The sequence below is a fragment of the Esox lucius genome, chromosome 3 (assembly GCF_011004845.1).
Source record: "Esox lucius isolate fEsoLuc1 chromosome 3, fEsoLuc1.pri, whole genome shotgun sequence".
NCBI classification, from domain to species: Eukaryota; Metazoa; Chordata; class Actinopteri; order Esociformes; family Esocidae; genus Esox; species Esox lucius.
The window spans coordinates 24,953,059-24,968,337 of NC_047571.1; the positions used below are offsets into that span (position 1 = coordinate 24,953,059).

At 43.6% G+C, this 15,279-nt stretch overlaps 1 protein-coding gene across 26 annotated transcripts in view; it reads right to left on the bottom strand.

Annotated features, from left to right (window-relative positions):
- Positions 1-15,279, bottom strand: part of dlg1l (discs, large (Drosophila) homolog 1, like) — a 102,259-nt gene that overhangs the window by 60,020 nt on the left and 26,960 nt on the right. For 13 of the 26 annotated variants that reach the window (XR_002196414.3, XR_004575601.1, XM_010891948.5 and 10 more), the window contains 2 exons: positions 6,158-6,322; positions 106-267 (listed from right to left, as the gene is read on the bottom strand). Coding sequence is in view for 24 of the 26 variants with exons in the window: in XM_010891948.5 (XP_010890250.2) it covers positions 106-267; positions 6,158-6,322 (327 nt within the window). In the remaining 2 variants the exon portion in view is untranslated. Of the gene's footprint in view, positions 1-105; positions 268-6,157; positions 6,323-10,618; positions 11,021-15,279 lie in introns of those variants that run through there. The other 13 variants (XM_010892096.5, XM_010892079.5, XM_029116218.2 and 10 more) reach the window with 3 other exon arrangements.

Sequence of the window (15,279 nt, forward strand, 5' to 3'; positions counted from 1 at the left end):
AATACAAATGGAAAGCTAATGAGGACAAAGGCGTATGCAACTAAAAGCACTACTTCAAAAGACATCAGCGCTTCTAAGGTCAACACTGGGAGGAGAACGAGTTACCTGAAACGGCACCTGGCTTTGGGGGTAGGAGGTTGAGGATGAGCAGGTGGAAAGTAGGGAGGCCTCATGGCTTTGGGGATATAGGGATGTGGGCGAGAGGGGAGGGAGATCCTGGTGCCCTAAAGTGGACGGCCCATCAAAGATGCATTCCAAAGATGCTACCTACAAAAAGGAGGGAGGGGTACGGAACTGAAAGGGTTAATATACAGTGCTTTCAGAAAGTATAAAGACCCTTTCACTTTCACCACATTTGTTAGTTATAGACTTAATTTTGTATGGATATTCTTTACATCTATGAACACAATACACCAAATTGAGTATATCTAGACAATTATTATTTTTTTTTTTTAGAAGATAAGAAATCTCATGTACATTCAAGCATTCATACCCTTGTTCAGTAACAGTAAAAGTGCTTTTGGCAACAAACACTGGATGGAGTCTACTCAGGCATCCAACCAGCTTTGCACACCTGGATTTCAGCATATTCAAATTCTTCCTTGTAGATCGTCTCAAGCTCTCTGTCGGGTTTGATGGGGAGCTCCAGTGAACTCCCCACAGATGTTTAATGTGAGCTTTGGCTAGGCCACTCAAGGACACTCACAATTTGTCCTGGAGCCACTCGTGTTGTCTTGACCGTGTGCTTCGGGTTGTTGTAATGCTGAAAGAATAATCTCCTCCCTATTCTGAGGTCCTGTGCACCTTGTTTTCACCAGAAATAGCACTTGACCCAAATATAGGTAGGAACCCATAAAAATGCTGTTGATTGCATACTGAATTTGTTATGTATTATAGTATTAGAAGTGCAACCGTCAACATCGTGGCACACACCATTAAGCATCGTGTTAAATTGAAAACCCCTACCCTTTAATTGCCCAAGGGATTGTGATGAAGCCTATAGTACCTCAAAAGCGTGCATGGAAAATCCACCAGAAACAGTCGCAATGTAACTGTAAAGTTTTATTTTAGTCTTACGTGGCTACTGAAGGTTGTAGCCAGCCAAGTTTTTGTCTGTCCTGAACCAATCGTAGTGCAGAATTTGTTTTGACTGTGATAAGCCTCGAACGCGGGACCTCATGTTCGGTAGCCCGCACCTCTAACCACCACGCTATTTAACAAGGGGTAGCCAGCCAGTCAGTCAGTCAGTAAGAGACATTCGCTCCTCTTGGCCGGCTCTGCATGCGCCGTCTGGCAAAAGAAGAGATTTGACCAAAGTATATGACATTGCTCAATACAATATTTGAATATCATCAAAAAGTTGATTTATGTCAGTAATTCCATTCAAAAAGTGAAACTTGTATATTATATTAATTCATTACACACAGACTGATATATTTCAATTGTTTATTTATTTTAATTGTGATGATTATAACTGACAACTAATGAAAATCCCAAATTCCGTATCTCAGACAATTTGAATATTACTTAAGACCAATACAAAAAAAGGATTCTTAGAAATGTTGGCCAACTGAAAAGTATGAACAGGAAAAGTATGAGCATGTACAGCACTCAATACTTAGTCGGGGCTCCTTTTGCCTGAATTACTGCAGCAATGCAGCGTGGCATGGAGTCGATCAGTCTGTGGCACTGCTCAGGTGTTGTGAGAGCCCAGGTTACTCTGATAGTGGCCTTCAGCTCTTCTGCATTGTTGGGAAATCTGCATCTCCATAAAGTTGGTCAGCAGCAGGAAGCATGAAGTGCTCTAAAACTTCCTGGTAAACGGCTGCGTTGACCTTGGACCTCAGAAAACACAGTGGACCAACACCAGCAGATGACATGGCACCCTAAACCATCACTGACTGTGGAAACTTCACACTGGACTTCAAGCAACGTGGATTCTGTGCCTCTCCTTTCTTCCTCCAGACTCTGGGACCTTGATTTCCAAAGGAAATGCAAAATGTACTTTCATCAGAGAACATAACTCAGCAGCAGTCCAGTCCTTTTTGTCTTTAGCCTAGGCGAGACGCGTCTGACGCTGTGTCTTGTTCAAGAGTGGCTTGACACAAGGAATGCGACAGCTGAAACCCATGTCTTGCATACGTCTGTGCGTGGTGGTTCTTGAAGCACTGACTCCAGCTGCAGTCCACTCTTTGTGAATCTCCCCCACATTTTTGAATGGGTTTGTTTCACAATCCTCTCCAGGTTGCGGTTATCCCTATTGCTTGTACACTTTTTTCTACCACATCTTCTCCTAGCCTTTGGCTCACTATTAATGTGCTTGGACACAGAGCTATGTGAACAGCCAGCCTCTTTAGCTATGACCTTTTGTGTCTTGCCCTCCTTGTGTAAGGTGTCAATGGTCGTCTTTTGGACAGCTGTCAAGTCATCAGTCTTCCCCATGATTGTGTTGCCTACAGAACTAGACTGAGAGACCATTTAAAGGCCTTTGCAGGTGTTTTGAGTTAACTAGCTGATTAGAGTGTGGCACCAGGTGTCTTCAATATTGAACCTTTAACAATATTCAAATTTTCCAAGATACTGAATTTGGGGTTTTCATTAGTTGTCAGTTATAATCATCAAAATTAAAATAAACACTTGAAATATATCAGTCTGTGTGGAATTAATGTATACAAGTTTCACTTTTTGAATGGAATTACTGAAATAAATCAACTTTATGATATTCTAATTATATGACCAGCACCTGTATTATTATAAATGCAATCTCATCATTGGACTGTTTAAGACAATTACTTTTTGTAGAATACCAATGTAAATATGTTGTGGAACGAATGCAGCAATGCTTTTCATCTGCAATGTTCATATCAGATGACAGCTCGCCTTTTTGAGAAAGCATTAGTACAACATTGACTACCCATATCCATGACAGACGTTTACACTCACTTTTCTTTAAAGGTTGTTTGGTACAAACAAGGAGGACCAATGCTTGTAGTAAGCACCTATACAACCAAACATTGCAGAGGTTCCAAGTATTTATCGTGGGGCTTGGCACATAGAATTGAGATTTCTTAGTGCCTGGGTTATTGGGTGTCAATATTATGAGACAAATATCTGCCCAATAAGGGAAATACATTATCTCAGCGGTGTACAGAGGGTTCCAGGGACATAACGGCTTGGTTTTTTTCTCTGACATGCCATGTCAAGTGAAAGACCTTATATTGACGTGTTTGTGCCTTTCCCAGTCATGTTCAATCAACTGAATATGCCACCGAACTCCTATCAAGTCCTAGCGACATCAAGGACAATCAAAGGACAAAACCTAGCGGAGCTCAATTTGAAATGTCGAGGAAAATGACTGAATACTTGAGTATGTGAGATTCAGATGATTATTTTCAATGAATTGGCACAAATTCCTAAAAATCTGCTTTTGCATAGTTAAGGTGTATTGTGCAATGATTAAAGGCAAATAAATACATTTAAGTCTATAACAACAAAATATGGAAAAGATAAAAAATAAACATCACAGCAAAAAGGTGGGAGATGGAGCAAGTACATGTGAGGAAGTAAAAGAATAGGTGGGGTTTTATGGGGTGTTTGTGGACAAGCTATAGCATCTTCGTGGAGAGCAACGGGGTATGCAATTTCTTGCAGTGGATGGATGATCCTGAAGGAATTAGGGCCTGAGGGAACCTGGGTTGGATTGATAGTTTACCAATGGGTTCCAAGATTTACAGACAAGATTTACAGTAACTTCAAGCAATTTGTCTGCTTAAAGAAAGAACGGCTAACAAAGAGGCTCTCCGGGACCATAATTGATTGGGCTCTTAAGCCTTAGACAATGTAAGTGGGGTTTGGCGATATTACGAAGTGGAGGGTTGAACCTTTTTGACGGAGTGGAGGGTTGAACCTGCGCAAAATATCAAGACCTGTCCAAAGTCAGATGCTCATCTGCCTTTTGCTGCAGGCACTTCCTTGTCTGGCCAGTGGAAACCCTGCACTGCGTTCGCCCTCTTAAGAGCACTGCTCGCTGACAACTGGGTCAGTCTCTTGTCATATTACAGAGATTGTAATACGTTCCAGAGAACGTCGTCTTACATTACTAAAGACTAATAATGAAAGCAGTTAGATTTTACATACATGTAGCGACTAGGTAAAGGGTTCTTCAAACCATGGCCTACAGTCCACAGCTGCCATAACCATTTCTGGCCAGGTTAAGGACTTGTACTACAAAATTACTTTATTCCACCACTGGCTCAGCCAATATGAGTGAATAACGCAATATTTGTGTATGTAATCACAATCAAGCACTGAACATAAGCCTTATGAGTAGTAGACAAGATCATCAGTCAACCCAGAGCAGAAAATATGGAAACGCATCATGTCAGTGGATTAAAAACTGAGGCTACTGTATGATGTGTTCCACTTTGTTATATAGCACCCAATATGGTGGAATCATTGTGCAGAGGCTTGATTTGATCTCAGGATGGCAGCAAAGAGCCATGAAGAATTGCATAGCCTAGTAGGTTTAAGAAATATGGTAGGAGCTGCACATTCTCCCTTTCACAGATTAGGTTGCTTTGCAATCCTCCAACCTGCTGGGCATCCTAACGGGTCCAGGGGTTGCCTTCACAGCCACACTTTATGCTATTTTGGAACAAGCTGATGTTCATAGCAGTGTTCTGAAGCTTCACGTCACTCAATCTGTAGGGATGCTAATCCAGAGACAGGCACAACAATACACAAAATTAGGCAGTTGCCTTACACACATTAACACATGATGACAGCATAGAGCCAGTGGAAGTATTCATACACAGATGAATTCTTCAAGCAGAATGTATTACTTCAGTACAATTTAATTATACATCATAGTTGCATCTATTGAACCTTGGTTTTGATTCATGATACAGGATCATTACAAGGACACTAAGATGAACTAAATAAGGGCGGAATGGGACAAATGTCACTTAAACCCATGGTAGCTTTGAGGATAAGCAAAATAAATTACTAAAATTTAGTTCAAGAAAAACATTCTTTATATAAAAAAAAAAACATTTGCAGCCACTGAATGGCACAGCGGTGAAGTCATCACATTCAGCGGAATCAGTGTGAGAACAAGGCTTTAAACCTCCTTAGAACCCGGTTCCAAACAAAGTACCACTGATGAAATGCAAACTCTAGGCATTCATTTTTACATGTTTCCTTTAGGCGAGAAGTTTTATTCTGGCATCAACTAGTTGGCATCAAGAGGGCGAATAATTGTAGTTATTTGATTTTTTATAAAATACTGGCAATAAACCTGATATTTTTTGATTAATAATCTTGATTGTTTGATTTCTCTCATTTTGAATGTAATCTTTTTTTTCCCGAAGACTTTCCGGTCACCTTTACGAACGGGTCCAATAATTCAGGAGGGCAGTGCCAGTCGATACGTGAGAACTAAATTGCAAACTCTAAAATAACAAATGTATATAAATATATATATATATATATATATATATATATTTAAAAAAAATTGTTCTTGTTATTTAAAATTGAAATCTTTTCCCAATAAATATAAAGTCTGAAAAGTGCATTAAAAGCCATACTTGATGTTTAATGCAACGCTAGTCCTATTAACTTGGTTTGCTATAATACTTAGGGACTGGTCTGGGAACATTTCACCACTATCACAGGTATTGATGACATCAACAGCTTATTAAATATCGTTTGATTTTCCAGAAGTTAAGAATGTGTGTCTGTCTGGTGCACTGCAGGTGATACACATGACAACATGAACAAACACCAGTATCCACATGAAAAACACTGCATGTGATCCTCATGATTTGGGCGGGGGAGGGGGGGGTGATTCTCTCCCATCCCCCATGAATACATTCTATAGGCGTGAGAATTTGTCTGTGTATCTGAACATCTTGTCCAAGCACCCATACTGTATCCTAAATTAAAATATTTACAGCACATGACATTTGGAGAACTGAGTACACTTGAAATGCCAGGACCCACATGTGATTATCATACGTAGTGACACAACGTATTAGAATAAAATCAATACCAGGGTGCACTGGATGACTCACTCCCAGAATGCACAGTGTTATTTAGTGTTGTGAAGACAGCCAGTGTGGATAAACAACATCAAATGTAGCACACTTGTCCGACCTACCTTCATAGGTGAGATATGCACGTGGGCCACATAGCCATGGATGTTCTCAATCTGCGAGAGGTTCTTCTCGGCCACCTGGACCAGCTCAGGGCCCGGGCCCTCGTCAGTGAGCTGAGGGGAGCTCTGCTCTGGGGGGGACGCGTCCTCATCGTGGTGCCTGTATTTCTGGAAGGGGAGAGGAGGTGAACATCCATCAGTCTTGTGCTGGTCAGCGTGTGTGGTTGATGGACCCCTAACACATCTATTTCTCTACACATTCACCAGCCACATCCCAGGGTTCCAAGGAAACTGGTTAACTGGCTTATTCGGAAATGACAATGGGCAGGTACGCTTGGCAGATGTCCGTGAGGGACAGGACACAAGGAAAGGAGGAATCATTAACACGCTGCCAAAACCCCTTGTCATTCTGCCGCGATGATCTGAAAGTGTTTCTGTGGACAGCACCGTAATTAACCAATCATAATGACAAATATTCTTAGTGATTTCACGAGGTAGACTGGTCTCTGATCTGTTTGCGCAGCAACTCACATGGTCATATGGCAAGCTGCCAAATACTGTAAGCTGTCAAGTTAGACAACCACCATGAGCAGACCAATGTGGAATGAGCCTAGTCTAGAGGAGACATCCTCACTGCAGTGTCCAGGGCTGTGTAGCAGATTGAGGACCTGCAAAGCGCATACAAATAAAACGACTCAGACACGGTCTTGGATGAACTGACATGCTGACAAACCAGGACCAGGAAATGAACCGCTTCAAGAACTGTTGGTGTCACTACTGCGAACAGACAGAGGTTGTACTCAAGTACATCCCATAAGCCTTTGATCTCTGTAAGTCTAAGCTGTTTTCACATTTAACTCAATAAGGCAAGTAAATAGTGGTTAGTGTCACTTGTTTCGGTTTGCAAAAACACAGCAAAATAGAATGTCCAGTCAAATAGGAAACCTTTTTACAAAACAAAATTTCCACCGTGTTTCTTCGTTATATTTTCAGCACATTCATCAATTGCCACACCAGCACTGTTCAAAAGTTACACTTTTAATGTCCCTCGGTGAGCCTATGTGATTAAGCTAGGCCTATATTATTTTTATATAACTCCCACGAAGACGACGTAATATAAAAAGAAAAGGAAAGAGAATGAATGTCCTGAATGTCCAGGGATTCATTCACTGTCTGGTGCCAAAGAAACAGTGGTTTACTTCATAACATTTGTTGTACTAATTTAAGAACTTTCTAAATATCTGAAAGTATACTACGTGTTAACACTGAAAACAGATTAAAACGTTGTTTCCCTCCACATGTTATGTATGTTAAGGGAGGTGGGACATGCCTCATCACACCAGGGCCATCCTACCTGCCCTGTGCTCATCTATCGGAAGATAGGCCTAATGAAAGCCACCTTCTTACTGGGATCAATCTGTCCAGACGTCATCTCACAGCACAAGCCATTTTACACTGCTTTATACAATTGAATTGCAATGACTTTTACTCCCATAACTGCTGAATGCCCACTGTGGAGGAAGCAAGACTAAGCTGCAGTAAATGTACACCCAGGCACTCAGATCAAGTCAATAGGAGGTTTTCAATTGAACAACTCTCCCAATCAGCCGTATTGGTGTGGCCATTATGAGAAACATAAATACCATCTGAATTTAGGACAGCTCACACCGGCTCAAAATGACGGACGGAAAGTACATCAGGAATCCCAATGGAAACAGAGTACTTAAGGTGATGGTAATGGGCCCGGACCCCATAAGAGGAACAGAGGAGCGTGGGCCTTGTTCATATAAACTAGAGGTAGCAGGGCAGAGCCTTCGTTGCATTGCAGCCAGCTCTTGACTTGAAGTTCACCAGCGAACGACCAGAACTTCAGGGTGCAAACACCACATCTCCATTTGGCCTTATTAAAACACTAAATATGAAATAATACAGTAAATTTTAAAATAAAAACAATGACACAGCTGTAAGAATATTTTTCTATATATAGTGTCAACTATGCAAATACCACGTTTAATATGATATTTTTAGCGTGCTGGGGTTGAATTCCAGACCCCACCTTTCTTGCTGCCCTTTGTACCTCTCCGTAACCCATGTTTTTCTTTAACAGCCTGAACAAAGAAAAGTGACTACATACAGGACCCAAGACACCTGGGTGATTTAGTATCTGGACTCTTCGTATAGCTATAATAAGGAACGGACGCTATGCAATTTCACAAGCACCCAACAGAAAAAAAAGCAGTAACGGCATTGCGCGCATGACATTTTTTTCGGTCACGCTCAAGCCACTAATGACAACCTCCGCCTCAAGAGGCCTGCAGTGACTCTCCTCCCCGAATAGCCCCCCGCCTGGGCCGTGGTTAAAGCGATGCATCATGCCGGGGAGCAGCAGGGCTGGCCGAGGCAAAGCCAGCACACACTCCCGCCAACAAGGCTAAAAATAGGAGCAAGTGGCGTACAACACACACACACACACACAGTGTTTGGGGGAGTCGAGGAGGAAAAATGGATTGCCTGGGTAATTAGCGATTTTACAGTGAGAAACAATTGGCGCGCTCGGCTTGAGCTTGCGCTGAAACACTTAGCAGTGATTCTGTCATCACCGCTAGACAAGATGAAGGCGATAAATAGAATGGTTCGACGACATGCTCAACATTTCCTTAATGGTTTTCTATGTAGAATGTTTATTTTTAATTGGTGTACCACAACACGAGGTGACAGGTTAAGAAACAGGACGCCTATACCAAATTAGTACACCCGAAGATATGCAGTGTTGGAAAAAGTCTGAATTATTACTCCTGCATTGTTGCAACTTATTCAAGTTGAATGTGGGTTGTAGTAATGCATGGAGGGGGTCTGAGAAAGAATGACACCAGTGTTAGGTACTCATTTCATGTGCTTGGTGGGCCAGGTAATCAAACAATATTCAGGTCTTAAAAAGTTTAATGCCCTCCATAGGTAATTAAACCAATAAAATAGAATATTTAAGCAATGAGGCAAAGGGGTGTGTGGTATTTGGTCAAAATACCACAGATAAGAGCTGTTTTTAGGCACACAGCACTCGGCTATGGTATACTGACAGAATACAAGATCTGATAACATTCACTGCCAAAAATATGCAAAAGGTAGGACGGGGGCAAACAGATTTAGCATATGGCACTTCTCATTTACAGGCCCAAATATATCCTATACCACTCTGTAGTCATAACATGGAAACGCACTAGACTACATGATCTCCGGCTTCAGAATTAAAGTAATCAATATTTGTGTGAAATAGCACAACTGCCACATTGATATCAGTCTATTTGCTTCGGTGGTAAATGGAGATTAGACAAAGTGGAAAATGTAAGAAGATTATGTATTTTACAATCCAGAAAAATTTTTGTATCACTCTAGATCGATGGCAGGGAGGCTAATGCGCACAAAGGCAATTTAAAACAAAACACGTCTTCCCCCCACTTTGCAACTGCATGCCATCCTACCTCAACCAGTTGCCTTGAGGCAGTACCTGGCTTCAATGTGAAAGGATATTACCAGTAACAAAAAGATTATTCAAAGCACAATCCACTAAGAGACTAATATTCCAAAAAGTTTATTCAATCAACAGTTCAAAGTTTAAGACCAGAAAGTGAAGACATCATGTCAGCAGAGCAGTAACTCTCCAACGTTTCATTAAAACTCAGACTCTGGGATCATTATGGTCTTCAGCATATGATCTTTAACTAAGCCTTTGGAGAGGATTAACTGTAGGTTTATAAGTTTGTCTCTTTCGGTTGATTGGGTCTCAATTAGGATCCATCACTTGATAGCTAAATGAATTGACTGTTTAACCTACATTTACAGATTCCTCCCTGTCAACACGAAGAACCATATCATAATTACCAAAGAGAGCACAGACCGCACATTCTGACTTCATATTCTGTCATTTTATTTGTCAGTCTTGTATTATCTTTTTTTTATATCTGGAGTAAAAATGCACAGCATCTCCGACAAGAGCATTACGCTCGGTGCAAGGTACTTAATAAAGACTGCTCACATACTGATCCATCACAAGTCACTTCGATATCAAATGCTGTTTGGATGCTCGATAACTTGGTAAAGGGCCAGTTCACTGGACCAGAGATGACGGGCAGCTCTGACAACATGTGCGCCCTCAGGTGGAACGGTAAACAGACCGCCTCAGTAAGCGTCAGTGTTTGAATTCTTTAGCCGCAGAAAACGTGAGGTATACAAAACCACCAAACACAAAATAAATGACGAAATAGACATAAGCTAAACAGGCGTAAGCCGAATACACACAAACACAGACACGTGCACGCACATGAACACGCACACGGCACAGGTAAAGAGGTCACTGTCACTTAAAAGGCCTCTCTGTCTGACAGCTCCTTCACTTTGCCTCATTTCCAAGGCAGTTGAGAGATGAAAACAAACAGGTGTTAAAACCCGATGCCCGTCGTCACCCACCTTGCACCCAAACATGAGTGAGATGGTGCTGTTGGTACACGCTACTTTGCAGTGGCACAGCATGGGGGAGAAGCAGCCCAAGTGTTTGACGCCGGGGGACATTTTCTCCAACGCGCCGGGGCAGACGGCCGAGACACGTCTCCTCCGAGAGCGGTGCCTGCTCCGGCCTCTCCGGCTGCCCCCTGCTGCCCCTCCGCCGCCAGCACCACCTCCTCCAGCTCCCCCTCCGCCGCCAGTACCACCTCCTCCAGCTCCTCCGCCTCCTCCTCTGCTGCTGCTGCTGCTGCCTGCTTTCACCATCCACCCTCATTCCTGGCATCACTCCATTGTGGCGGGAGGGAAAATACAGCCAGTGTTCTGCCTTCATCCAGTGGGCCTGGCCCTCTCCTTCAGCTGCTTCTCTTCCTCCGCCCCCCTCGTCTTCCTCCTCCTCCTCTTCGTCCACCTCCCCCCCCCCTCTCACTCGTTTACTTCTTCCTCCTCCCGCTTCTGTCGATTGGCTGGCTCTGCCCTCGCTGTCGCTCCCCTCGCTTACCCTCGACAGTCAACGCTCTCCGTCAGAGGCAACGTTTAGTGAAGAGCCACGGTGGAACCAGTGAATGTGGGAGAGAACGGAGAGAGAGAGTGAGAGAACAGAGAGAGAGAACAGAGAAAGAGAACAGAGAAAGAGAACAGAGAGAGAGAACAGAGAGAGAGACAAGAAGAGAGTACATATGCGTGCGCTACGTTGTCCTCTATGGGGGTCTAAGTGAATGCTGGGGGAGGCCGTGGGGGGAGGCTGTGTGGGGGGGTGGGGTTAAGGATGCTTGTTTTTTTGTGGGAGGATTCAAGGGAGGTTGCAGGCGGCGTTAGAAGGTGCCCCCTCAGCTGAACCGTGCCTGTCAAACCACGGCCGGATCAGACGCAGGAGACACAGTCACAGCATTGGGGGGGAGGGGGGGGGGGGTAGCCTCGCAGGGGAATGGTCTAATGTGGGACCAGATGGAGGAGGGGGGGATAGAGTGTGCCTCGCAGTAAATCGGTCTGATGCGGGGGGGAAGATGGAGAGAGAGAGAGAGAGAGAGAGAGAGAGAGAGAGAGAGAGAGAATACTGCTGTGAGCAGAGAGGTGGGAGAGCAGCACAGTAGCAGTGTGGTCTGTCACATGGCTCCGCTGAACGAGGGGAGCGTTTGCCACGTGGTAAGGCCGTGTGGAACTGTAGTAGAACATCAGGGGCATTTGTGAACGGAGAGACAGGCAGAGGGACAAAGGTGTATGAGGACAAGGGACCGGGCTGATTACTGAGGTCATGGTCGCAGAGGCTGAATCCTAAACATCCCAGTGACTGACGGGGAGAGGTGGATTTCCAGCCGACTGTCAGCACCAACAAGGGGGACGTATTCTGAGGGTAGGGGTTTAGGGAGAAGGGGAGGTGTGTGACGAGTCAGTGAGGAAGAGGGCGGGGGGGGGCAGAGCATGTTGGGGAGGATCCGCCGGTACAGAAAGGAGTGTGTCCTAAGGGGAGTTCAGGAGAGAGGAGTAGGGCGATTGGTGACATTTCTGTGCGTTTACATTAAGGGGAAGAGAGAGAGAGTGAAAGAAAGGGAGAGAAGGAAGTGAAGAAACACATTAAATGTGGAGGAGGTGAAGCACTGACTAATGGACAGTCCAGGCATCTAATTGGTCAGCCCAGGCTGTGACCTTTTTCATGTGCACTGGCAACTTTCTCTCTCCTTGATGGACTAGTATGGACAACACGGACATATTGGACTAAGAAGAAGACAGACATGCAGTGCCCTCTGTAAATATTGGGACAGTAAAGTCAAATTGCTGTTTTTGCTGTACACTCAAGGCATATTAAAAAAAATATAAAAGATACAGAAAAGTACAGACAGACTTATTTCTGTCTGCTAAAACGCATGTTTTACCATCTAAGAATAAAAGCTCTTTCAGAGTACCGTTCCCCAGTTTCTTGCAAGTATTGGGACAATTCAACAAAGCAAATGTAATGAGTATAAAACCTAGTATGTACTTGCTAATCCCTTGCATGCAGAAACTGCGGTGAGTCAGTGACCCATTGACATCAATGTGAGATGCTTTGCCAAGCCTTTGCAGCAGCCATTTTGAGCTGCTGCTTGCTTTGGAGAGTTTCTGACTTCAGTCTACTCTTAGCAAGGGAAATAGAAGTTTAATCAAAATAAAATCAGCAGACTGGCTTAGCCGGGTCTAAAACTTTCCACTGCCTTCCCTTGATGGAGTCCTTGGTGGCATTGGCAGCGTGTTTTGGGTCATTGTCCTGTTGCAGTGTGAAGTGACACCCAGTGACTCTAGGGGCATTCTCCTGTACATTGGTAGCCAAGATCATTCTGCACACTTCTGAACAGCATTCTGTACATCATTCTGCTGCTCCCATCATTCGTTACAACATCAATAAAGATGAGTGAGCCAGTTCCAGAGGGAGCCATGCATGCCCATACCATGACACTACCTCCACCATGCTTCCCCGTGCCATGAAACTACCTCTACCATGCTTCACAGATGAGGTGGTGTGGTTTTGATTATCTGCAGTTCCTTTTTTCTGCGCCATATTTTGGCCTTCCCATTAAAGGTTCACCTTCGTCTCATTGGTCCATTAAACCTCAGAAGCGTACCGGCTGATCGCAGTACTTTAGCAAATTTGAATTTGTCCATTTTGTTTTTGGTCCTGATCAGAGGACTGGATCTCGAAGTACGGCCGTTGGCAGCAATTCTGCGCACAGTAGATTGTGACACTTTCACCTAAGCATTTTTGTGCTATGGTCCTTATTTAGTTCCTCGTTTCTTTTAGCATCCAAATTACTTGCTTTCCTTTCGTGGACATCTCCCTAGACTTGGTGTAGATTATGTCTACTGACATAAAACACAGACTCCAACGGCAAAAGCAAAATGAAATGAGACTACACATTCACAGTCCCTGTGACTATCTGCAATTACGCATATACATTTTTTTATTGTATTTTCATATGCCTTAAGTGCACGGCAAAAATAACTATTTACACTTTATTGCCCTAATAATAATGGAAGGCACAGTATGTCCAACACGATTAACATATGTAGCCTCCGCGAGGTTGCTGGTATGAATCCCCAAGCCAACAATTTCTTCATGTTATCTGCCCCAAAGCAAGGCACTTAACCTGAAACACTTCAGGGTTGTCCCTAAAAATGTGCTCCGAGGTTTCCACAGGGGAAAGTGCAGACACGTCCACATTAGAACACTTGTGAATGTATGTATGTGTGTGTGTGTGTGTGACAGGAATTCAGTTGTGGGGGTTTTACAAAAAATCCCAAGAGTTAAACAATCAGGGGATCTTGTTTTTGTGAAAATCATTTTTGGGTCCCCACCCATGGATAGTAAAAGCATGTGTTTTTCCTGGCTTTGTTATTGCCCTTACGAGAAAAGCAATTAATGATTGCCTAAAACACCCATAATGCAATTTTAAGTTCATGGATCTGAGGTCACATTTAGAAACACACTATATAAAGGAGATGAGGATGGAGTGATTTCTGTGATTTTGCTTGAGGAATCAGCAGTAGTGGTGTTTCTACACAAGAGAAAGCCTGTAATAATGCAAACAGCCCTCCTTCCCTTTTAGGTGATGCTAATTCAAATCTGCACCGAGGGGCCGGAGCTGTATTCGCTCAAAGGACACTTCCTCGGCACGCTTTTGCAACGTGTTGAAAAAAACACCCCATTAGCGTTGGTCGACCAGAAACGCAGTCTCATCTGTCAAAAAGCAAGAGAGCAGCATGTGCAGCTTTTCATCTCAGACACAGAAAATACATTAAGAGAAATATAGGCTACTTTGGATTTGCACTGATGATATCTTCAGACGCCAAGACAAATCCACTTCCTGGTGGGTGTGTGCTGGTAACTGATGTTACGATAAAGATGGCCGGGGAGAAGAGCGTGCTTCAGAGATTAAAATCTCAGGCGGACCCTTTCAAGACACACATTATGTGGAGGATGTCTGTTTCTACTCATTACGTCAAATGAACAAGGAGGGTGACGTCACCATCAGTCCAATCGGCTGGAGGGACGGCCCCCACACTACTTAGGGGACACACACACACACACACACCTCCAGGGTGACCCAGCTGTGATGGACACAGAACACACAAATCTTTGGGCTTCCCTCCAGGGGAGGACAGCAGCCATGTGTTGCATCCCAAATGGCACCGTATCTTCTACATGATGTAAAGCAGAGCCAAACGAATTCCTGTAAAAAGTAGTACACTATATAGGGAATAGGGAGCCATTTGGGATGCAAAGCTGGTCCTTCAGGGCCGCCACCCCGTCTCCTGGATCTGGGCCAGTGACAGCAGCCAACCCAGAAGTGGGAAAACCTTTTGGCCTGAGGTCCACACCTAACGTTACACTTTTCAGTTGTTGTATTCATGGTTCTCTTTTCATCCACACGGACTATGCTGATCTAGAGAATAAATTGAGTAAGGTGTACTGACTACTACGGGTTCCAGTGCTTGAATTACCACAAATGCACACATGGGAGAATTTGCATCTGCTAAATTACTACATTTGTTTTTTTTTTTTAAAGTCTATAAGTGAGGACACAAACTCCTGCAAATATTTTAGGTCGGTCTCTCCTATAGCACAAGTGTTCACCTGGATAGAGTTTACTTCTTGA